At 39.8% G+C, this 24,429-nt stretch overlaps 1 protein-coding gene across 2 annotated transcripts in view; it reads right to left on the reverse strand.

Moving 5' to 3' along the window:
• Nucleotides 1-17,606, reverse strand: part of SLC44A1 (solute carrier family 44 member 1) — a 62,217-nt gene extending 44,611 nt beyond the window's left edge. For both annotated transcript variants that reach the window (XM_080637078.1, XM_080637077.1), the window contains exon 1: nt 17,459-17,606. In XM_080637078.1, coding sequence (XP_080493204.1) covers nt 17,459-17,485 — 27 coding nt within the window. In that variant the 5' untranslated portion in view covers nt 17,486-17,606. The remainder of the gene's footprint in view (nt 1-17,458) is intronic.
• Between the last annotated feature and the right edge of the window lie 6,823 nt (nt 17,607-24,429).

The raw sequence follows: 24,429 nt of genomic DNA on the forward strand, positions 1-24,429 counted from the left end.
AGCAATTCAAACAGTTTGGTGCTCCTAAGGTAAAATTTCTCAACTACGTATACATTGCTAAGATAATTAAAATCTGTTAAAAACAGCCATTTTGGCATCTAGGGGAAATGGATTTAAGAAAACAATGTTTTGTTTCCTTTTTTTTTTTTTTTTAAAAAAAAAGGAGCACTGACTGCCATTCTCACCATACAAGAATTTGTTTACTGTAACAAGAATATTGATTATAGCTACTTTTAAAGATAGTTACACATACAAGCTTTTTCTATTAGCTCCCAAATACTAACTCTTCACATACTTCTACTAAGACCCAAAACCTGCACACATTGTTTTCACACTCGAGGAAGAAGAAAAGGAGATTGATACGGGGAGAGTCCAGAACAGCTGTCTTCAGAGACAGAAGAGGTAACCTATTCAAATTTTTTAATTCTTTCTTCTCTTAGGACTCTGAAGCATCTCCAAAACTTTGCTGACAAGGTAGCAAATGTCAGAACTGAATTAAAACAGAATGGTTGTGCAAAATGTCTACAGTTTTTATCTCAGTATGTATTTTTTTTTCAGATTTATCTCCAAAAAAGCAATAGCATATAACTCATGTGATATTAGCAGGGTGGATTTTTTTGTATTCATTACTTTAGTTTTTACTAAATCACATGCACAAAGCAACCTCTTTAAATGCTACCATTAAAAAAACTACAAACTGGATATAATATAAATGAAATCCTGCATACACCATACTTCAAAACACAGTTTTCTAAGTAGGCTGGCTTTGTATTAGTGAATTCCACATTACTTTTTCAATATTTTATTAAATAGTTTCCACCTGAAGATATTATGTTTGTTTTCTTAACTCAAACTGTGCAAATTCACTCTAAGTTCTAAATAGTCAAACTTCTTTTATTCAATAATCAGTAGTGAGAGGTGCTGAAAGATCACACTACCGATTCTACTACATTCATTCAACAAAACTGTTTTCTGATTCTGGTAGTTCACACTTAAAACTAACACACTATTTAAACTTAACATTTACAAGAAGATTGTGACATTTATATTGTTATAATTAGCATAATCATAATCGCATAAAATATGTAAAGCCTGACACTTGTTATTCCTAAATCGACTCCAACTCTGAATTCTTTAGAGATTTATTTTCATGTACAAACAGCAAAGACCAATTTCAGCTATAGCTGCACCTTATGAGCAAACTGCCCTTGACAAATAGGGAAGCAGTAAGATGCACTGCATAGTGTGGTTTGTTTTGTAAGGTTTTCATCCTCTGTACCATCTGCAAACAAAATCTTTTAATAGGATTTTTAAAAGCCACTGGGCATCCTCTGAAATAGCTCTTGCAAAGATTTAGGTTGTCTGACTAGTAACACTTACCATAAGTAATCCATTTATTTACCAAGTGGACCACAATTTGTACATCAAAAAGAAACTTGAAATGCCACAGTGTAGCACATTATTAGAAGGTTGAGCAGAATTCAGTCTGTGTCCATAGCCTTTACTCTGCTCCAAAACATAATTTAAGGAAGTGGGGAAAATTATTTTAAACAAAAAGCACTCTTGGAGGCAACTCATAGAGCACCCAGCATACTAACACAGTATGAAATTATTACCTCCTTAGAAAAACACGCTCTTCCAATATCCTGTCCGAACTTTCTTTTCACCAGACCTTGCTACAACCCAAGCTAGCTGCCGTTATCTATCTACTGTTTTCTCCTCAGTTGCTTCCTTGTATTCTGGATTCCCACTGAATTTTCTTCCACAGCTTCATACCTTTCATCCTCATCTTTCCTGCTGGTGTCTGTATCTCTCTAGTGATTATTCCCTGCCCACTTAATACCCTTAGATGTTTACTTAGACCATGATATTCATGCTTAGGCAAGACAAATCACTAATCTATGGTCAACATAAGGTCTAACAGATGTTGTTTGTTTTGCAGCCTAGAAACTATGTTTTGCCTCCATTGTAACTGAACTACCATAAAATTTTAGCAGGCATGCCTTGCCTGCAATCCTAAATCAGCACTTCTACCCTTTTCAGCCTTTCCTCTAAAATCGTTCAGTATTTGCTGATGCAAGAAAGCTAAAGAACCTAGAGGAAAAGAAAACTTTTTAAAATTATTTTATTAATTTCAAGTTTTCTCTTAAAACAGAGATTTCATAATTTATGCTATGCTCTCCATGGATATTTTTGTCATTAATAAAGCACAGGACTATCTGTGCACTGTTAATGACAGCACAGATTAACAGGAACACTATCACTCAGGAGTGGAAGGCAGGCAAAAGAGCCTGTCTCTCCATGTTTCCAAACCTGCAAGTTTCCAAACTTGCAGGTTGGAAACACTTTTCCTGCCCATAAGAGCTCTTCTGTGCTGATTTTAAGAGTTATTTACTCAAGAACCCAAATTACTGTGTTCAGAAGCTTACATATGTCCATTTTACAGAAGACTTAGCAAACTCAATGCTTCTCAAAACCAAATCAAAACTGTTGGGTGTGGCATGATTTTACAATTATGTCTTAATACCACACCTAAAAAGTTGAGTGTCTGAAGTTAGGCTTTCTCCTGCAGAAGAGAATCGTGAAGAATGCCAGCATATTGGCTTTTCTAGTTGAACTCGCAGCTACGCGGTCTTAAGACAGTAAGTGCTTGTATGGAAACACAAAATAAAAAGGGGCTGTTTTCCTGGTAGTCATTGCATCCAACCACTTCAAAACACAGAATCAGCCCCATCCAGATTTCATTCTTCCTGTCATTTCCAAAAATAAACCTCTGCAGTACCAAACAGCAGGTCTGAATTTTCATCTCTTCTACATACTGTAGTATGCTTCTTTACAGGTATCAGCATAGCACAAAACTAATGGTTACCACTTTCACTGTTATGGTAAGATCTGTACTGGATGCCACCATATAAGCACTCATCTGCCACAGCCAGAGTGCAACACACACATAAGAGCACAAAAAAGTGCAAAAATACAGCATATGAGCAGGAGACTACAGATGCAAAGAGATACAGCAAATTGGTTTTTAAACACAAAGTGTCTCATACAATGTAAAATTTGGGAGTGATGTGACTGAAGAAGGAGCCAAGTAAAAAACATCTGCAGTACTATATATATGAATAATCAAGCTGTGGGTAAGTAGCAAAGATGTGAATAAGATCAGGATAAGATGGAATTTGCCATCAGCAGAGGATGTTGCAACATCATGAGAAAGGCAACAGAAAGAAATCCTAAAATCTTGTGGTGATCATATGGTTTAGGAAGAAGAAAATGAAGCTGCTACTGAGACAGATGGGCTGCATTAAGAACAGCCCAGCGAAAAACTGGACTCAGTAACATCCACTGTATGAAAAGGAGAGGCAGGGAGAGGTTAGATGCTAGGCTTTACTTCATCTAGTGAGCTTAAGCTAGCAACTGGAGAGTATGGGACTATTACAATTTGCATATGAACACAGAGGTCATAAGAATACAGTCATAGCTTCATTCAGGTAGTTAAGGACAAAAAAATAAAATCAAACCAGAACAGACAAATACAACCCTCACACTCTTTCAGCCGAAACCAAGTCTTAGAAGAGACCCAGGATGAAGGATGTCCCGTCAAAATTCTATAGGGAGTCATGAGGAAGAGCAGTCCTGCAAACTGCTAATCTAACTCCAGGACTACCAGACATACTGTTAAGAAAGCCCAGAGAAGACATTTTAAAAAGTGTTCACGGCCAGCAAAGCTAAACAGAGTTAAACTTCGTGAGATACCAGTTACATGAGCTACACTGTTCTGGCTCAGAAGTCTTCCAAGTGCAGGTGCTCAAAAATCCTCAAAGGTACACATACAGGACAAATTGTTCATTACCCCTACTTGTAAGTAACACTAGATAAAATCTTACATGCATATGAAAGAAACATAGTGACCCAATATTCTTCTACTTCAGCATTTCATTTAAATTCATGCCACTTCAAGTAAAAAATAACAGGGTACGTCAAGAAAGTTGAAACGCACACATTTTGACATTCCCTCTTGAAAAGCAGTAAGCTCTTTTGGTTTAGTTTTCTTTTTCTTTCAACCTGGTTCTAATGCAAGACAAAGATGATGCAAAACATCCAGTTTTCCATTTGCAGGCACTGAGAATAAGCTTTTGTACTTTCTGCCCTTAGAAATAGCCACTTTTTTGTTATTGAATACAAGACACGGCAGTGTTAATCACCCATCTAAACAATCGGGCCTAGATTTACAAAGTTTTCTCATATCTTGGTGTACTTGGGCACTTCAGCATTTGACCCATTCCCCCCTTAGCAGCTCATACCATGCTTTAAGGATGTGACTTTCCAGACCATTTACAAATTCCGAAGCTTCTGTTGTCTCAGCTGGTGGGTTACAGTACTGCCAGACACAGACCCAGTGTACAGAATCGTCACCACTGCTTTCAGCATTTACATTCATTCACTATTTGACCTTTCCTTAAAGACCAGGTAAATTCACAAAACAAATCTAGTCATTACTCTCCCCTCAGCAAGGAACACCAAATTTTTAACCACTTCTAGCCCTTAACCTCCTTTCTATATTACACCCACCTTCCAAGTTTTTAATATCTCAAACATGACAGCAATTTGCCCTCTACAAAATCTCCTCCCTAAAATCATCTACAAAATGTAAGAAAATTGTAAGTTGCATCTTCCTTCCGCAGAACTATTGTGTTAGGCTGTCAATTAAACACTGTTATGCACAAATACCTGAGCTCCCATTTATTCCTCAAAACGGTGTCTGTGACTAATGTTTTCAGTGGGATACAGGGTTGGGTTTTTTTTTGTTTGTTTTTTAATCACAGAATCCAGCTAGAAAACAAATCAATAGCTCTAAATGCCATGGAACTAGTTAAGATTGATTTCCTTTGGTCTTTCTGCACAGTACAATCAGATTCTTCTGAATATAACAAAGAGAAAGTTCTGATCATAGTCCTTCATGCAGCAGAAACAATTCCTGATTTTTAATTATTTTTTTTTTATTATTTCTCATTTAGTTTTTCTGGTATTTAAGAGTAACTCAGCTTTGTTACAGCCATTTTCTCTTGGCAACAGTGTTTCGACCTCAATCTTTCACTAAGCTCACAGGAACACGATTGAATCTCTGAATCAGCTATCACTGCCAAGTTACCTAAGTTGGACCAACGATCTTCAAGAGTTATTGGGAGAGGGAAACAAGTAGCTTCCTGAAGGAGCAAAAAATAGACCTTTTTCCTAAAAAAAAAAAAAAAAAAAAAAAAAAAGTAAATTACCAGCAGTTTAAATTACTACAAAAGGATTATGTAAGTTAACTTTTCAAATAGTTTTAATTAATTTGGGGTGGGGGGTTTGTTTCTGCAGAGTCATGGTAGAAAAACTTGGAATATTCGTCCTTCTAATTTCTAACCAGGTTCGATAATTATAAGAAGATACTGAAAATCTGGGGTTGCAAGTATTTCAGGGTCTTATTCTTTTTAAAAGGTAGTTTTTATTGTAGTTTTAGAAATCCTCAAGGATATTATTATTGATGTGTCACTTTAAGATTTTTTTTTACAAAAACCCATCCTAAGAACCATATTCATCTAACTATATTCCCTTTCAATTTGTTTCCCTTTATCACCTTCATGTAACATCTAGATTCAGAGTATATGTGACAGCAGCTCAATACTGCAGAGTAAACAGAAATGACTGCTGTTTGTATATGTAAATCAAGGAATTCAGAAATTACTGTGTAGCTACCTATCTACCTAGGAGCTACAGTATGCACAAAGCGTTAATAAACAGTCCTTAGAGACAACAAAGGGTACTCATCCTGAGTGGATCTTTTGTGGGAAATTGTCACCAATTCTTGCAGAACCTACTTTTCCTAAAAGGAAGGCTGGTTCTAAAAAAGCGCCAGCGATTCAACTGGCTGCATAAACAGCATTCAGTTTATCCTAATAGCATAGTGAGTACATAATGCAGTCATTTTACACCTACAATGCAAGTTCAATGCTTCAGAATTGGTGGATCCATTTGTCATACTGTGCACAACACAAAATGACATAAGGCATGGTCCACTCTTGAGTCCTCCCTGGGAAACAGGAAAGCCAGGTTAAAGAGGCTGTCACCAAGAAGTCATTCAGTCTAGAAGTCATCCTTTATTCATTTTACATATCCTTACAAGCTAAAGAACAGTCTCAATCACGTGCTAGCCTTTAGCATGAAGCATACCACCTATAAAAAAGAGGAACTGTAATTTACTAGTTTATCAAAATGCTTCCATCATAAGAATATAATTCTACAGTTTATCAGACAGCATGGTATTTTCTGTCCAAGACATGGGACACCTTTCCATACCACTCAGCTGTTTAAGAGAAGCACTAGTATCAACTGTATACTGTCCTAATGAAACTTCTTCCACCTGTGAACAGATCTTAATTCCAGAGCCTAAAGAGGAAAAGGAAATTAATCTTGACCCCAAGCACTAATAGTTTAGGATATTTTTGGATTGCTCCAACCCAAAGCAAAACATAAAAACAAGACATAAGTCCTCTATTCATAAGCAGCTGCAACTATACTGACATCAAAGGAAGCTACTAGACATTCCTCTCCTTTCACTATGGATGTCAGACAACTGTAAGATGACTAATATATTGCATTTGAAATAAATTTTGAACAGGGAGTGGTTAAAATATACATGATATCCATTACAGGTATAGTTCAAGTGTCTCACTATAAACGCAAATCAGTAACTTACTTCATGAAAAACAGAGCATTTATCTGCATACACTGCCAACTTAGTAGGTAATAACTGAACAGTGCATAAAACATCAGAATCTACAATTAAAATCTAGAAAGTTGTTTCACATTTTCAAACAAAACCAGTAGGGAACTTCTAACATGTTAAATACACCGCAGAAAAGTATTCATACTGAGAGGGAGGGAAAATACATGGACATTTTCTAAAACCTTCACAAATAAACAGTCTTAGAGTCCCTGACAGTGCCAACGTGAACATCTCTGTTATTACCTCTAGGGAGAATGAAGTCTGTAATTATTCTAGGATTTTCTATTACTCTGAAGATTGGATGACACTGTTGCTAAAAAAGCCCCAAAACCCCAAACATCCCTCAAAACCACAATCCCTTCTCCATACAAGTACACTTCTGAGAACAAAAGTTGCAACGCAAACTAGCTCTCCATAAAAAATCTTCACTAGGTGAGTGCACTCTAAGGGCACAAAGCAAAGTCTTGAAGTGTTAAAACTACATTTAGTTAATTACTGCATCTGCTATCTTGCAATTCTTTATAGAAAACCCTTAGTCTGCAGCACTGTGAAGCCTAAGAGCACTGTGCAAAGCTGCCCTAGTAAAAACACTCATCATTACCTACAGATTTCCTGTGCATGATATACAGGTGTTCAGACACAGCACCAAGCGGTAGCTTACTACAGTTTATCATGAATTCAGATGATTCTCTCAGATTCACAATAAAACTGATTGTTATATAGCAAATTATTGGTATGCCTCCATTAGTAGAGAAGGAACACACACCAGTAAACCCAGATTTTTACTTCCCTCACCTATACCAGTTCCCTGAAAGGAGGAACTACACCATATCATTAAACTATCTCCACAAACACATAAAAAAAAATCTTAGAGTAGACTTCTCCTGGATCTACCCCTAGGGAAGAGCAGTATTGCTCCAACCTGATGCAGCTTGCCAATTATAGCTTTTTCCTCGGAGGCAGATGTTTGACTGCCCCCAGACTTACAGAACCAAAGCTATGTCTCCCACCTCCAGGGGCAAATGAACTTGTCACTTTAATACTGTTAGAGCTACAAGTGGCAGTCTGTCTCCCACCTCCAGGGGCAAATGAACTTGTCACTTTAATACTATCAGAGCTACAAGTGGCAGTCTCTCTAGAAAGAAAGGAAAACACTACACACTGTTCCCTGCAAGTACTCTCCATGATGACACTATCCTCTAGTTAACAAGCCCAAACAATGGGGCAATTCCAAGAGTACTGCCTTACAGAACATGCAAATCACAGTGGTGCCTAACACCCATTTTTGTGGAATTTCTGCTTCAATCTCATTCAAAACCACTTTATTTTTCAATTTACTGCAAAGCAGACATTAGTCACGCTTTTGGATTTTACTGAAAGCTACATGCCAGCACTTTACATCTAGGCACCCACATGCTTATTTGCCTAATAGCTCCACATCACCATTTCTCCAACCCCTTGTCCCCTGAAAGGATGCAGCTATTCTTTGTAAGTATGAAACTCAGAGTTCCTGCTAGGAAAAAAGTTTTCTGATGGTGTAATGCTGCTTTAAAGTTATCCACCAAAGGGTAATGGATTTATATTTTGCTTCTCAGAGACTAAGCATACTACCAGTACAACATGTCCACACCTGCTACTTCAGTAATGTTCTCATACTCCACACACAATATTTATGAGTTTTCAACAGAATGTAAACAAATTTGAAAGCACACAAGACAGCACTTAAAACATTACTGATGGTGTAATATAAAGATGTTTACCCTGAAAACTCATACGTGGAGACTTCACTTATGAATCTGACATATGTTGTGTTGCATATCATCTTTCACTCATCTTTTCAGTCAAACACTGCTTTTAAAACTCCTTTATTACATGCTTCCACCTCAGTCTACAACTTAAATATTTATCTTGAAACATAACACAGCTGATTAAATAAACAGCTGACATGATCAGCACACCTGCTGATGTTTTGAAGTTTAGAAATAAAGCCATCTGCACACAAAAGCCCAGGTTTTAACCCTCAAAGTATTCAGCTATTGTTTCTTTTCCTCATTACCCTTTGTTAAGTACTTATCTGAAAACAGCAATAAATAAGGGCACTTTACAAATAGCACAGTAATATTATTCAGGGGATTAAAATACCCATTTCAATGCATGTTTGGAACTTCCATCGTTCTTAGTCATTAGTAAAAAGTAGTCATGGGGGGGAAGGAGAAGGAAAAAAAAAACCCGGGGGGGGTGGAGAGGGAAACAAAAGCAAACAAACAAAGAAAACCCAAACCATTTCCCTTCTAAAGATATTTTGCACCTACCAAGTTACTTTATCACACTGTATTTTCTAATTGTGTATCAACCTGTTTAACAGATTCCCAGATTTTATTCTTACTAAGAGACTGCAAGTCCCATATTACAAAACATTTCAAAGCTCTGGACTGGTAAAATATTGTCCAAGTACAATACACACTTTGCTTCCAAATCCATTAGCTTTTATCACAATATAACATGATCAGAAGAACAAGAAAATGTAACCCATTGATGGTCTCCACAAAAGACATTGATGGTCCTCACAAAAGATAAGGGACATTCCATAGGAAATGCTGCCCCTGTTCTTTGTACTCTCTTCATGTGAGATGAGCAATTTTCTCTAAAAGAACTTTTCACCCTTTTTGAGTGTCTAAAGCCACAATGCAAGAACAAAACGTCACAGCTTGTGGCCTGCAGAGTACTGCTGTGAAAAACAACACTAGAGATATTCATAGCACCTTGCTAAATATTCTTTCACAATGCATCCTACATTCAAATGGGTTTGTCAATTGAAAATCTTTAAATCATGTCTTTTTCTATTGCATTTACAATCTTGCAGAAGAAGTTCCTACCTTTTAAAGGCAAAAGAAGGCTTACTTGGTGGAGGGTTCTGCAAGGTCTGAGGCTCGCATTTGCACATGTCAAAGCAAACATGGTCCTTATGGCACTACAGTGAAAGCTATGAACTAACTGTTGCATAGAGTGGCTGCGTACGTTCTTTTGTATCGCTGTGTACAAAAGCCAAAAGAGCTGTGATAGAAATTGAGAAGCCAATAGCCATATTCAGTTATATTTAAAAGATTGTCAAGAACCCAACAAAAACTTCTCAGAACTCTTTCTCCCCGGCTTGCTCTAACAATGATGAAAAATTTCAGAATATATTCCGGGGGAAGGTTACATGACTTCTTACATACAAAATCCCAATTTACAGGTCAAAAATTCTGGCATAACAAGAAAAGAAAACCACTCAGGATTACAACAAGAGGGCAGTGCTTGAGGACCCTGGAAGAGTATTAGATTAAGAGGAACTAAAGCTATGAAGGCTTTGTCTGATTTGTGAAAGAAAGGGTGGGAGGAGAATGGAAAGGGAAATGATGTGTCAAGCCTTTAGCTTATTACATAAGCATACTTTCTTACAAGTAGGCAATTGGACCTTAAGATCACCTAGTTACATCCATGGCAGGGGGGTTGGGACTAGACGATCTTAAGGTTCTTTCCAACCCTAACTGTTCTGTGATTTTGCAGTTTTTCATAGCAGGCTAGGGGGAGTCTGACAAAGCATTCCCAGCGGATGCCTATCATGAGCTTAAACATAATACGTTAATGGATTTCCTGTTTTGTTTCTACAATCTGTACATGATATTCAGAGGTCTCTTCCTCAGTCAAATAATGTATCTGGGGATACATTAGGCCAGAGTTTATTTCTGCTGTAAACAGCTGCTTAACTACATTACATTTATTATTACACGACGTCCAGGCACAAGTCCCCATGTGCTGCTTGCCATAAACCTCCACCATATTCTAGCACCACTGGTTAAAATAGCAACAGCTAGAAACTAGCATGTAAAAATGCAGTATGGAATCTCAGCTTGCCTATATACTGCAACCATCTCCTACTCTTGCAGTGCATCATGCACTGGGTGTTGAAATCATATTAAAGCAGAATCCCAGTTTCTGTCAAGTTGGTTTGCAAATTTTGATTTTCACAAAAGAAACCACTGAAGTAAGTTCAAAGGAACAAAAATTGTAGTCAGCCCAAAGGAGAAAAAGGCATACACAATTAGCAAAAGCTTGTCTTTAGAGTAAACAGCATAAAGACAGTTGACAACTTCACTCCATAAGAACCATTGTAATTTCTTCATAATGAAAAATAAAAGCAGTCAGTTAAATGATACTGAATATACCTTCACAATTACTAACCTAAGAGTCTGATGGCTGACAGCATTCTAGCTGCTAATAGTTACAGTAATATAATATATAATAATATAGTAACAATAACATAAGCTTTGGATTTAGTATTCACTATTAACAATGAAAGATAATCAATCTTTTCCAAAACTGTCCACACTTTATCAAAACCAAGTCTTGTAAGGATGCAATGTCCCATGTTGGTTCTTAATCCAAGCTATCACTTCTTGACGTGTTAAAAAAAAAAAAAAAAAAAAAAAATAGTCAACCTTTGAGTTACCCAACAAAGTAAAGGAAATAATGTGCTACTTAAAACCTTTTAAGATGTGTCACAGCTGAAGAATAGCCTGAACTTCAGAAGGATCTAGTCTTCAGTGGGAAAAGCTCAAAGTGTTTGAAAGAGTACTTACAAGCATCTACGTAGTTGAAACATTTCTTTCTATGTTAAGATCAAAAGAAATTATTTGCACAGGTTGCGCAGTTGCTTGTGACAGCATTTGTAAAAGGACACCTCATGCTTCACAGGAATAGAGCTCACAGACCAGAAATACAAAAAGTACTCAACAACTTCATGAGTTGCCTGAATCATTAGCACTGTTCTCTGGATCCTGCTTATACTCTTCATCCTTCATACTCTATCTGCTTGCCAGAGGCTAGAACGGAAGCTTCATCTACTGTCAGTGAGTTGAAAGGGAAATCAAGCTTCCTAGCTCCTGGAAGTAGAATTCACAACTCATCCTGTTTCTGCCCATCAACACCGTTACTCAGCTGGTCTTCATGCATGATCATACCCACACTCACAATGAAACAGGAATATTTTGGTACCCTCTACATTAATTTGGCTGCAAGAACCTCTGACAGCTGAAGACAAATGGCTGAAGTACAATTAATGGTCTTCATTGTCCATAGCAGTTCAGAAGCTACATTTAATCACAACCACAAATTTATTTTTAAGTTAGGAATTCTAGATTTATTCTGTGTTGCTTTGACAGCAGACACTCAAGGGAAGTTAATGGATCATCTGTCTTCATCTCCTCTTATAATGGGAAGTCCTTTTAGTTTTGTAAAAACCAAGGCCACCTGTAAAACCACCAAGAATATGTGCTTTGTTTATCCCAGTCATGCCTCCAATTTTCATCAAGATTTTAAGCTTTTCATACGTATCTTAGATAAAGCCACTAAGATACAAAGCTGTAAAGATAAAACAAACATGCACAGTATTCCCCTGTCCCAACACAAAGATGTCACAAAGTCTTGCTTCCTGTAACACCTTGATAAAGCAAATGCCTTTTAGCTAGAATCAGCCACTTTAATTCAACTGGGTAAGAGCAGAAAGGAAGGATGGATTCTGTGTAACAATCACTTCAAGAGAAACAATTTAAGGTTCACTTCTCCCCACAGTTTGTTCCCCCTCATGAACTATGAAATTCTGTCCCCTTACATAAAGTAATGTGAAATTTATGGAGTGGTGCTATAAACTCAATCAGTGGAGCAATCTGAGGTAAGTTTGCTTGCTTAAAAAACAAACAAACAAACAAAACCCAACAAACTCCACAAACCCTACATGAATTACTTCAATCCAACAGATTTATAGCATAGCCTGACAATTATGGTGACATGGGAGTGTTTAACTCCAGTAGTTATCTCCCACAAAACCAGTTTTATAATGGACTAATGCTGTGATAGCAGAAAATACCACTGATGAAGGAGAAGAATGAAAAGAAATGGAAGAGAGTATTGCCACTCAACTGCATATTCCATTTTTCCTCTTTAATGAAACTAAAGATTTGAAAGAAATTTGATTATTCTATCATTGTGGAGCTACAGCACCATTCACTCAAAAGATACCAACACTCAGGAAGGGAAGATCCTTTCCAAAACAGCACAACAAAAAAAAAAATCCACCTGTATCAAAACTGGGTAGAAATTTTTTAAGCTTTGCTGCATAGCAGATCTATGATGAACAATTTGAACCTAGACAGAAGCACCCATCTTGAGAAGCCCATGATAAAGACATGGCAAGGGAGGACAGCTGACTGAAACCGCATGAATGCATTGATAAGGAACAGCACCACAAAACAGGAGACACAGAGAGGTGTCTGGGGTTTGGTTTTTGGTTGGATTTGGGGTTTTTTTTTTTCCTCCTGTCCTTTACAAGGTTTTAATCTCATATAGGTCAGCACGCTTTGGCCTAACTACAGTTCAAAGAAGTTTAAGGAGGATCTGGCCATGGTAATTAATGAAGAGTATATACACTGCTCTAAGACAACAACTGTAATATGAAGCTGACATTGCACACCATTTTCCCAACCAGCTCAAGGTTCAAGATGGTGAGAGTCAAGAGACATAAAAAGATACAGTTAAGTCCACCTAAGTAAGCAGAGAACAGCAAAAGCCCCTAAAGAAACAAAGAGGATGACACAGTTGTTAACATCAAAAAGTAACAACAGGTAAACAAGAATTCTAGTTGTGACAATGAAGAACAAGTGCAAATCCCAGAAGATACTACACCAGGAAAAGTGAAAGTACTTCATGTGAACGTGGAATAAGCCGGAAACAGAAAAAAGAAATACACTGGAAAGAAGTATTCCAGATTGAAACACCCCAACGAGTAAAAAAAAAAGCAGCAGAATAACAGGAAAGAATGTGCACATCTGGGAGAAAGTCCATTATGGTTGTATTAAGTTAACATCACTCTTAACAGTTCAAGTCGAATAATCTGGTAATAAAAGGATTTAAGTTAACAAAAGGGGGGAAGAGTGGAAGTAAAAGCACAGACAGCAGAAGAGGAAAAGAAATAATAATATGAAAGTAGAAGGCAGTGAAAAACAAGAGGACAGTATTCCAGAAGTCTAGGAAGAATAAGACATTAAGTGGCCAAGAACTACAGATAGTATTGAAAGCAGTACAGATCAAGGAGTGTAAGAAAGGAAGGGAATCTCTGCAACTTGGCCAGAAAGAGCCTGTATGGATCTTAATGAAGGTAATTTCAGCAGCGCATGGAACCTGGACTGGAACAGTACAATGAAAGAAGAGAGAATGTTTGACCACAAATGTAAATTCTTCTGTTTAGAAGTTTGGAAAAGAAGTGGAAGCAGACTATAGTTCACTGTCAGCTTTAAGGATGGAGGACAGTAACTCAGAATAAAATTATGAAGGAAGCAAGATGGCAGCCAAGAGGTAAAACCCAGAAATTTGGAATTAAAACAGAAAAATTGAATGAATGGGGCTTTGGGGTCAGACTAAACTGCTAAAGGAAATAAAAGCAGAGAGCAAACATGAGGATCCATCACTGTAAGTAGCAGGCAAGAGTGCTGAGCGAAGGTAAACATGCCGATTCTAATCGGTTTTTCTCTGGAAACCTTTAGATTCTGCAGGGGAAGAAGAAATATAGGAAAGCTTAACGGAGATTTCTAGGCAGCCTGCAAAGCAAAGGAACTGGGAAATGCATTCAGGGAGAAAGGGGGAAAAAAAAAAAAAATCAAAACGATAATTGAGTATGAAATACAAGTTAGAAAGAAGACGTCAAAGAAATCTGCCATGTTCAACAAGCAGTCATAGTTACTGCATTATTATAAATGAGATGAGGAGGTGGCAGTCATGAGAAAGGGATTTGGAGATGCAGCAATCAGATAAGATGGCTGGCAAAATCAAAACAGAAGTAATAATTTCTCTCAGAAACAGAAATGGGTATTAGCAGATGAAGCTCAAATAGGCTAGAGAGCCAAAGAATAAACTTAATGAGAAATCAACATGAAAAACAGTCAATAAGGAATGAGGGTGAGTTGTCCATGATAAGAGGAGAGACTGTATGGCAAAGACTAAGATGAAGGTATGCGGGGAGAAGCAAGAAGTGAGGCAGCATGAAGGAACATCTGATGGATCCCTGCTCAAGGAAAGCTTAAGAGGAAATAACAGAGGGGAAAGTATAAAGACAATGGTAGATGAAGAACACAACATTTATTCTTAATGATAAAAGGAAGGATAAGACAGACATTAGGCTCTAACATAATGCTGTACTCTTGGTAGCAAGGTTTCTGCAATCAATATACCTAACAAAACTGTTGCTGATAAAATATTCAGCAACTAGCCTTTGATTTGAATTTCCTGAGAAGACACGCAATTGCTTATGGCTAGGGGATTAAATAAACAGCAATTCTTTATACTTCAGTTACATATACAGGATACAAAGCTCACTGTACCATATCTCGCCACACACAAGGAAAACAAATGAAAGAGGTTCAGCAGCATACTATTTACATCACACACCCTGACATGGGAACACAAAATTTCACTAAACAACAAAATCTATGAAGAAAAAGAAACCTATGAACAAGACAGATATTTAAACCACCCAATCCCCTATTTCTTCTGCTTTTGATCTAATGTTACCCACAATGTGCCTGAATTTTCATTTAAGAAAAAGAATGTAACAGTGAACAGCAATTTAAATTCATAAATGAGAGCTAGAAAGGACCTGCTAAACAGTTATGAAAAGCAATGTGGATAGGAATCACGGAAAATAAGGTTGGAAAAGACTTCAAAACATCAACTTCACTCTCAGCGCTCCAAGTCAGTTTTCCTCAAGCTACTCCTGACAGATACCTATCTAACATTTATATATATATTATATATATATTTAGCAAGCCTCAAGCAATACAGGCTCCACAATCTCCCCAACAGTGTACTGCAGTGACTGAACAATTTTTAAATCTTCCCCTAACATCCGGTATATATGTCCTTCTCTAAAATTCAAACCATTTCTTCATGCACCATAAAGCTGATTGCTTTCCTCTTTGCAGCAGATTTGCTGTAAAGGATGTTCTCTATTGCAACTGGACAGCTCTGCAGTGTTTTGCATGGGAAGGACAGAGCCCTTATATAAAAAAGGAAAAAAAAAAAAAAAATGGTCTGCCTGAACGGATGAGCTACAAAAACTCATCTCTATGATGAGTCATCTGGGACAGCAGAGACGGACTTTCCCACATAAGCAGTCTGCTGGAAGCTGGATTCAGCCACCGCAAGTGACACAGCCAAAAGAAACTAACATTTACAAGCAAGCAAAGCATAGCCACAGCGTTAGTCACGATCTTTCATCCTACAGCCTTCAGAAAGGAGCCAAAACAGAATAGCCCTGGTCGTGTCGTTCAAAGGGAAAGTTAAAATAGGAAGTAGAGTCGCAAACTGGAGTGCTGGGTGGAGCTCCCAATTGTGCCTTGCTTGGCAGCACCGCTCTGGGGGAAAAAAGAGGAGTCAGTAAGGGCAAAGCAGTGCACTGGGGGAGGGGGAAGACAGAAAACCCGAGCTCGGAAATAAGAGATGTGCACGGGGCAGGTCACACACAGGGAAAAGGTTGCAGGGAGGCACCCGAGCCCCTGGCCACGGAATGGGGAAGGGGATTGGGATTAGAACTGCCTCCGTTTCTAGAGGCAACGTACTGGGGAGGCCCTGGATGTGCCAAGTTTCCTCCTATGACATGGCCCCTCTCTCTAGGGGCCCCAAAGGAAAAGCTGCAAGGAACGCGGGGGGGGTGGGTGTGTGGGGAAGAAACTGCAGAGATATAGGGGGTGCACAGAGGCCTTTGCTCCCCACTCCCTGCAGTAGGGAGGAGGGAGTGGGGAGCATAGGACAAGGTAGTAAGGCAGTATGGGGATAGCAGGGGAGAGCTAGAGGTTTGCAGCTGTTGCAGCTATGGCAGGGGACTGGAGCACGGTATGGCAAAGATTGCAAAGCCATAGCAGGGCTGAGGGAAGAAGGGGCAAAATGATGCAGATCCACTGGGGAAGCAGAGCACAGAGCAGTGTGCACAGCAATGCAGAGGGTGGAAGTGCGTAGCATGGTGGGAGCAAGGCTATATGAGCTGAACCTGGGGGTGCACAACCATAAGAGGGAAGAGCAGAGCTTTAATGGGGAGCAAAACGCTGCAGAGTTACATGCACCAAGGCTTGGGTGTGCGGTGTAAAGGGGCACACAGCCAACCATGAGAAGTCAGACTACAGGAGAAGAGAGCAACGGGTCCACAGCCGCGAGAGAGCAGAGCTGTTGGCGGGGCGTTAGGGGGAAAGGGAATGCAAAGGGTTCAGAGTATGATTACAGCGGATGCATACGAGTGCGCAGCCATAGGAGAGCGGTGCTACAGGTGTAGCAAGGGCATGCACAGCTATAGGAGAGATACGGTAGGGGATACGGTAGTGGGAGAGAACAAACTGGTGCACAACCGTGGGAAAGCGGGGCTACGAGGGGTAAAGGGGATGCACGGCCACCAGAAAGCACGGTTATAGAGGCAGGAGCGGGTGCACTGCAATGGGACAGCATGAGCGGCAGTTCTGGGAACGGGGGACGAGTGGATAGCCGTAGGGGACAGCAGGCCTGCGGGTGTAACAGGGCCCGGTAGAGGGGAACAGCAGAGCCAGGAGACGGAAGAGGAACGGACAGGAGAGGGGCAGCTAGGTCCGGCGGCGGGCGCGGGCCGCTCACCTGCGCGGCGGAGCTGCAGCAGCCCATGGCGTCCGCGGGTCTCTGCCCTGGCAGGGGCCACTAGGCGCCAGGCGGCGGCAGCAGGCAGGCGCTGGGCATCCACTCCAAGGGACGGCCCGCCCCGGGGCGGCGGCGCGGTGCAGACGGCCGACGGGAACGGCCGGGAATGCTCAGGCGAGGAACGCGGCTGCGGCACCAGCTCCGCCGCGGCGCCCCCTCATCCTCCCCCCGCGGCGGCAGCGGCCGCGGCTGAGGGGAAGGGGCGGGGCCAGGGTACTGCAGCGCGGGGGGTACCTGCCGTGGAGGGAGGCCACGCCCCCCGCATCGCCCCGCCCCGGCCCTTCCGGGGCTCGAGTCGCTTTTGAGCAGTCGCCGGGCCTGTCTCGTACCGTCCTGTCCTAACCCAATCCAGCTGTGGGGTCCTGGCTCCCGCCTTTCCAGAGCCCGAAGCTTCCAGCCGCTCGTCCCTCTTGTTCCTATGGACCGCCGCGGGAGGAGCACTGCCGAGTGTGCAGGACAGCTGTGTGGCGAAGCCGTCTTCCCGTCAGGGTGGTTTCCAAGTGGATGGTGCTCTCTGTGAGGGAGAAGAGCGCCGCTTGTGTGGCCCTTTTGTAGTACCTGTACTTGCAGGTACAAGAGGTGCCTCTACTTACTGGTGGGAGATGATGAGAAAGCCACAGTCCAGCAGGCCTGTGTCTTATGGGTGCTCTGGCATTGGAACAGGCTTCCCAAGGAGGTGATGGAATCTCTGTCCCTCAAGTGTTCAAAATTCATGTAGGTGAAGCCCTTAGGAACATAGTTTAGTGGTGGTCTTAGCAGTCCTGTGATTTGATGTTCTTAAAGGTCAAATCCTGGTTGGACATAATAGTCTTAAAAGTCTTTTCCAACCTAGTTGATTACATGATTCTATTATACTGCCTTTATTGTGGTTTATCCTATTTTCTAGACTAACTCTTACCATTGATGCAACATGCAGAGTATCCAATCACCTGAAGTGGTAGTCTGGTGAAATGAACAATGAAATTAAATTAGTCCCTTGGATTCAAGCTGCGTGCCATATTTTTGCATCTGGTTTCGGCAAGCTTTGTAGAGACAAAAATGCAGGTGTCATTTTTTTGAGGTGTACACGTCAGTAGCTGCTAAAACCTTGTTTCATGAACTACATCAGGATGGTGCTTGCTGCATAGTTAACTGGTGCAAGTTCAGTCTCAGAACTGTAGGCTGGACCATGTTCCTAAGCCATGCAGGTAGCAACAGATGCCTCAGAGCTTCTGAACCAGTTAGGTCACTACATGGCTGCATCTTGTAGCCATTCATTGCAACAAATGATTTTGCAACAGCTTTTCTCAGAATGAGAAAGTTCTCTTTGGAAACTGGCAGTTCCTCTTAAGGTAAGTTTACTGGCCCAGCAGTTGTGTTTGAATGTGGCCTGAACATATTAGGCAATACTCTTAAGTTAAAATACTGGTTTTGCTGAATCTTAACTCTATAGGTTTAATTCTGTCAATATAGTAGAATATCTATGATTAGAAATAACATTACAACGACTTAAGTTTAAAATGATCTTTTGAGAGGTAAAATGAGGCAAAGAGGCCTTGTGACTAGAGAAGGAGTCTTGTTAGTCTTCCAAAATAGAACAAAAACTGGCATGTGGGTGAACTGTGAATCATACTTTTTTTTTTTTTCAGCTCTTCTCAGTTTAAGGGCAAGTAACATCACTTCTCACAATTTTCATATTTTCTAACACCTCTCAAAATAACCTTTTACTGCTTACATGTACATTGCCATTATTTCTCATTGTTCCACCTTGTTCTATCCAAATATTTCTGTTGTATTCAAAGGCATGACCATCAAAAGACTGTTTTGAGGGAACACTCTCTAGGAGGCATCTTTCTTTTGTGATTGACACAAGAATAGATAACAAGAAATCCACAGTCAATTCTCGTGTAACTTTCCACATGTCACTTCTTTCAATTTTTCTGTTTCTTAGTTTTGCCATTTATAAAATTGACTTTTGATCCAGTGTTTGTCTTTTTCGCTTGCTTGCGTAATGAAAGCATGATGTCTGTGCCATAGATGTGATTTAGTCAGTCTGTTAAATGCACCAGATTTTTTTTTAATTTTATTTTTAATAGCCTTTCATTTAGGACTTTAGTAGTTTCATTTAGGATCTCAAAGGGTTGTCATGGCAATTAAATACTGCCTTCTATTTTTTCCATGTAGACTAAGCAAGTTCAGTACAATTATCAAAAGATAGTAATGGAATAAATGCAAGTCCTTCATTGGCTGGGGGAGCCTTTATAGAAGAGTTTGTAAAGGCATACCAGCTGTAGCATAGGTAGCTGAGTGTAAGTATGTGACAACTCTTTAAAGTATTTTGATGAATCTGAGTGTTAGAAATAATCACCAGAGTAATTACCTTTATCTCTGCTCCTGGTCTGAAGAAATTGGTGGAGTTTTTGACAGGGTTGCTGTAATAGAAGCAGAGGTAGATGTCTGGCTTTATTAGTTTAACTGTGCTTTGTTTGGCCAGTCACACAAAGGCGAGGAAAAGTTGAACGGTTCTTGCTTATTCATGATTGTACTTGCTTTTGTGTTTATTCACATTAGTATTTTGTGAAGTAACTGAAAGGGATTGAAATGGTAAGTGCTGAATCTTAATTCTGTAATAGAGAAGTTGAACATTAAGCATATGCCTAAGTGCATTTTTTGAATTATGCTTTACAGATTCCTTTCTGAAGCTGATCTTAATCTTCTCTAAGGCATGGGTACATCACAAGCTGCTCAAGTGCCAATCTGACTGCCCAGATTTAGTGTTGGGTAAGAATCTAGCTTTTTTTGTGTGGCAGGTTTGAGTCTGCCCTTCTCTCATCAGCCAAGAAGGATGAGCTTTATATACATTTTCATTTCATTGCAAAGATCGGAATGATGCATTAGAGTTTTTGAAGTATTGTCTGAGCGTAAGAAAGGGAGAGAGCAACATAAAGAAGGCCCTAAAATGACAAGAACGCCTTGAGAGCTTGAGTTGACTAAACTGTAGGCTGTACACAGGCTGTTTCCACTTGGGAAGTGTGGGAAGGGCATAAATAAATAAATAAAAATTTAAGGAAACATTCCAGAAACCATAAATTGTGTGATAATGTTTACCTTTTTCCACCAGGTGTAGGATCCTGACCCATATTTATGCACCTGTATTTAAATACAACATAGAAAACACTCTGTAGCTTTTGTTCCATATCTATGAGAGAGATACCTTTAAAATAGCAGTAGATAAGTGCACACCATTTAGATATGCTCTTATGTATAAGGTTTGGCATGGAGTTTTCAAAGAGGCTCAGTACTGGACTAACTGTTCAATCAAGAGGCAGTCCAAACCTGGCCTTGATGTTAATGAAAGGGAAGAGTTGCATCATGCAGACTAAAAATTGAATATTGCACCAGCAAGGCGTTTTCACAATCCGTGTGTTTGCCTCCCTCTTCTAATAGACCAACTCAGCTCATTATCATTCTGCTGACTTTTTCCACCTACCAATAAACCCACACCTATGAATGCTTGCCAACCACTCTGCATTTTTAAAATCCTACCCTGTGTACTTAGACTCAATATTTCTGTTTGGTTTTGTTTTATTGTTTTGTTGTTGGTTGGTTGGTTGGTTTGTTTGTTTTAAATCTATTTAAATACAGAATCACACATATTCCCTCCATAATGTGTCCAATGAACAAACTGTCAGCTTTCATATATATGTATCAGTGCAGGACTGGGACTGATTCTGCTGATATCAGCAGAACACTGATGAAAATACAACACGAGAAGACATTCCAGAAAACGTGTCAACTAGTATGTCAGCCCATCTCTGTTAGCAATATGGGGGTAAAGCACACTGACCCGCTGAGAGCACTGTGGCCCCATTATCTTGAGGGCCATATGTATCTCAGAACCCACCTGAAACTGATTGTCTTTCTGAGATGTTCACCCATGCTATTGCACTTTTTTACTGCTGTGGAACTGCAGCATGGATGCTTGTGTCAAGTCACACAGGACACCAGTCACAAAGCAGAGAACTGACTGTATCTTACAGACTCCAGCTTGTGCATCAAAGATCCTGTCAGCTATGAATTTTAGTTAGGCATGACAAAAGCATCCCAGTGATCCTGCTTTGCAAATAGAATGGCAGGATTCTTGCAGACTTTCTCATCTCTAAGAAAAGCTGCATATTGCTCAGTAAGTCTGAGCTTTTAGAAGTTAAAGCTAAGATTTTCTTCTTGCTGCGTGTCTGAGCACACAGGAACAGGTTAATTCAGTGAACTTACTAGGAAAGTCAGAAAACCTGCTGTGATTCTACCTTGTGCTGCAGTCCCATAAATGGGTCATGTTAGGTCTGTTTCAATTTCAGAACTGCAGACTTCAAGGAAAGAGAAAGCAGCAGAGAGCTTTTTGAATTGATCAGGAGTCTGAAATCTTCTTTCCACAATTCTGAATCAAAATTTTGGTCCATTGTACTCTTAGAGATGTAACTTCCTGGTGAGGCGATATAGGTGTACAGTGGAGGGCCTGTCCATAGGTAGCTATCATAAATGTTCAAGACTTATTGAATTATAATATGTTGTTGTTTTGGCAAAATGGCTTTCTAAGCCTATAATTTGTACCTATGGTAGTCCAGTCATGCCATATTGAAAGTAAAATAGATATCTTTTCTGTATTTAAATATGTTGCTTTTCACTATTTAATACCTGTTGGGCTTCATTCTAATATTGGACGCCTATGCATGAAATGTAAAAATAGATCACTGTCACACATTTACATTGTTTTTAGCCTAAGTGAGAGAATCATGCTAGCAGTTTGCATCTGAAAAGTTCCATATCCAGTATCCAAATCCCAAAAAACTCCACTTTTCAGAAAATGGTCTTTAAAATATCTGGGTCAGTACCATTTTTTGTGGGAGTGGAGAAGTGTCTAAGTAGTGTCACAGCAGCAACCACAAAAATGTAATTTGTTTCAGCTTTGTAAAAAACTTCTGCATTGCTCCAAGGAGGCATGCAAACCCAAGTACAATCCTTCCAGTATAATCATAATACATGATTAGCCATTATGATCCCCTGTCATTTTACTTCAGGAGAATTATGGCTCTCGCATTGAGGATGTAAGACTACAGATGGAGGACTGCCTGCTACAAATCTCTTGTAAGGCTGCTGCAGTAAATCTCTTGGAGAAAAGTCATTGCCAAAAAACCACTATGCTAAAGGAACCTGACATTTGTTTTCTTAAGGAAGATGAGAGAGGGGCTGCAGAGGGAGGTACTGTTCCATTCTACACTCCTTAGTGTTATGCAAGGAAGCATTCATCAAGGAAGATTCAGCTTTTTCTCAGAGTAAGATGAAACAATGGCAATAGTCAATATGTCAAGTTGCTCTGGCTTTCTGTATAGGGTTTTGTATGCAAGAGAGGAAGAGTAGAGACATCACTCTCCAGAGACTGAGTTAGGCTGTTTTGTATTCTATAGCTTAGTTACAATAATGGCCAACTAGAGATTGCTAGATTGACACAGGTCTGGGCCATTGGCTGTGGAGAACATCTACAGTGAGCTCAGAACTGGCATTCAACTCAGGTGCAGGCTTAAGACAAATAGTGCTTTATCATGAACACTACCCCTAATTCATATGCTCAGTGTAGCTGAATAGTCACCAGTGGAACTCCAAATATTGATGGGTATCCTGCGCATGAGTTCTTAAAAGTACTCTTTTGAAACTTTGAGGGTGAGTTAAACCAGCAAGGTGGATAGAGAGATGGCACTGTCACAGGGCCCAGCATAATTCAGCTTCATACTGCAGCTGGCAGTACACATACGATCAATGCAGCCAGCAGTGAGAGCTAACAGGAGAAGATACGAGTGACTTCACATTGAGTTTCACTGGATGTGGTGGGCTTTAAAGGTCCCAGCCTCACTGTTTGAGTCACTCATGTTCGTTTTTAAAAGGAGGTATTAAAAATTTGAAAAGCATTTCATTCTATACAATGCCCACCACTCCACTTACAAAAATAAGTGCACGTACACATATATATAAACAGGCCTCAAGATTTATTTGAAACTGAGGATCTCAATTTGCATGTTTTTCATATATATAGGCATGCTTAACTTCAAACTTACAGTAAGTGCTTTGTTCAGTGAAAGCCTGTCAGCGATCGCAAGAATGTTTGAAAATCTGATGCTATGTTAATTTTTCTGGCTTGCAGAAAAGACGGAGACTTTCAGAAGTTCTGTGCATCCATCAGCTCCTGCTGGATGGTGCTGTGAGCAACGCATGTGCTCCAGTAGATGCAGATTGCATCTGCTCAGCAGTACCAGATACCAGGATCCTTTGACCCTTGAACCAGGCTTGTGCTGGCTAGCACAGACTCAGACTAACAACTATGGGGTCTAAAGCCACAAAAAGCTTGGGTGGAGAAAAGAGTAATCCTTGCACATCTGCAACATTCACTGTTGTATGAGCATCAAAGGAAAAGCATTGTCTGACAGTATTCTTGAGAAGAGCAAGTCATACTGATTTCTTGATGCATTTTTTCTTGTCTGACTCTATCTTTGATTACCAGGTCTTTGACTACCTAAAGGCTATGGCTGACTTGCAGAATTTGCAGAGATAAAGTTGCTTCTGATTGTTCATCCAAACTCAGAAGTATTTACACTAACATGATCAGTCAGTAGGGGTTTTTAGGTTTGTTTTGTTCTGGCTACATCTGTTTCATTCGGCAAAGTACTGCCCTAAATACTAGAATAATAATCACCAATGAGTTGTTTTATAATATGTAGAAAGCCAGGATTTGTCTGTGGGAATTTTGTTTCTCTGCTTTTCCCATAACCATTAATTTAACAGTACTGTAGAATGTTCTAATTGCTCTTTGCTCTGTCCTGTCACCATTCTAACTCCAGCCTCTAAGCACTTGCATCAGCTTTTCCTCTTATTAATGCTTCTGT

This window comes from Psittacula echo (genome assembly GCF_963264785.1).
Source record: "Psittacula echo genome assembly, chromosome: Z".
In the NCBI taxonomy this organism is placed as follows: Eukaryota; Metazoa; Chordata; class Aves; order Psittaciformes; family Psittacidae; genus Psittacula; species Psittacula echo.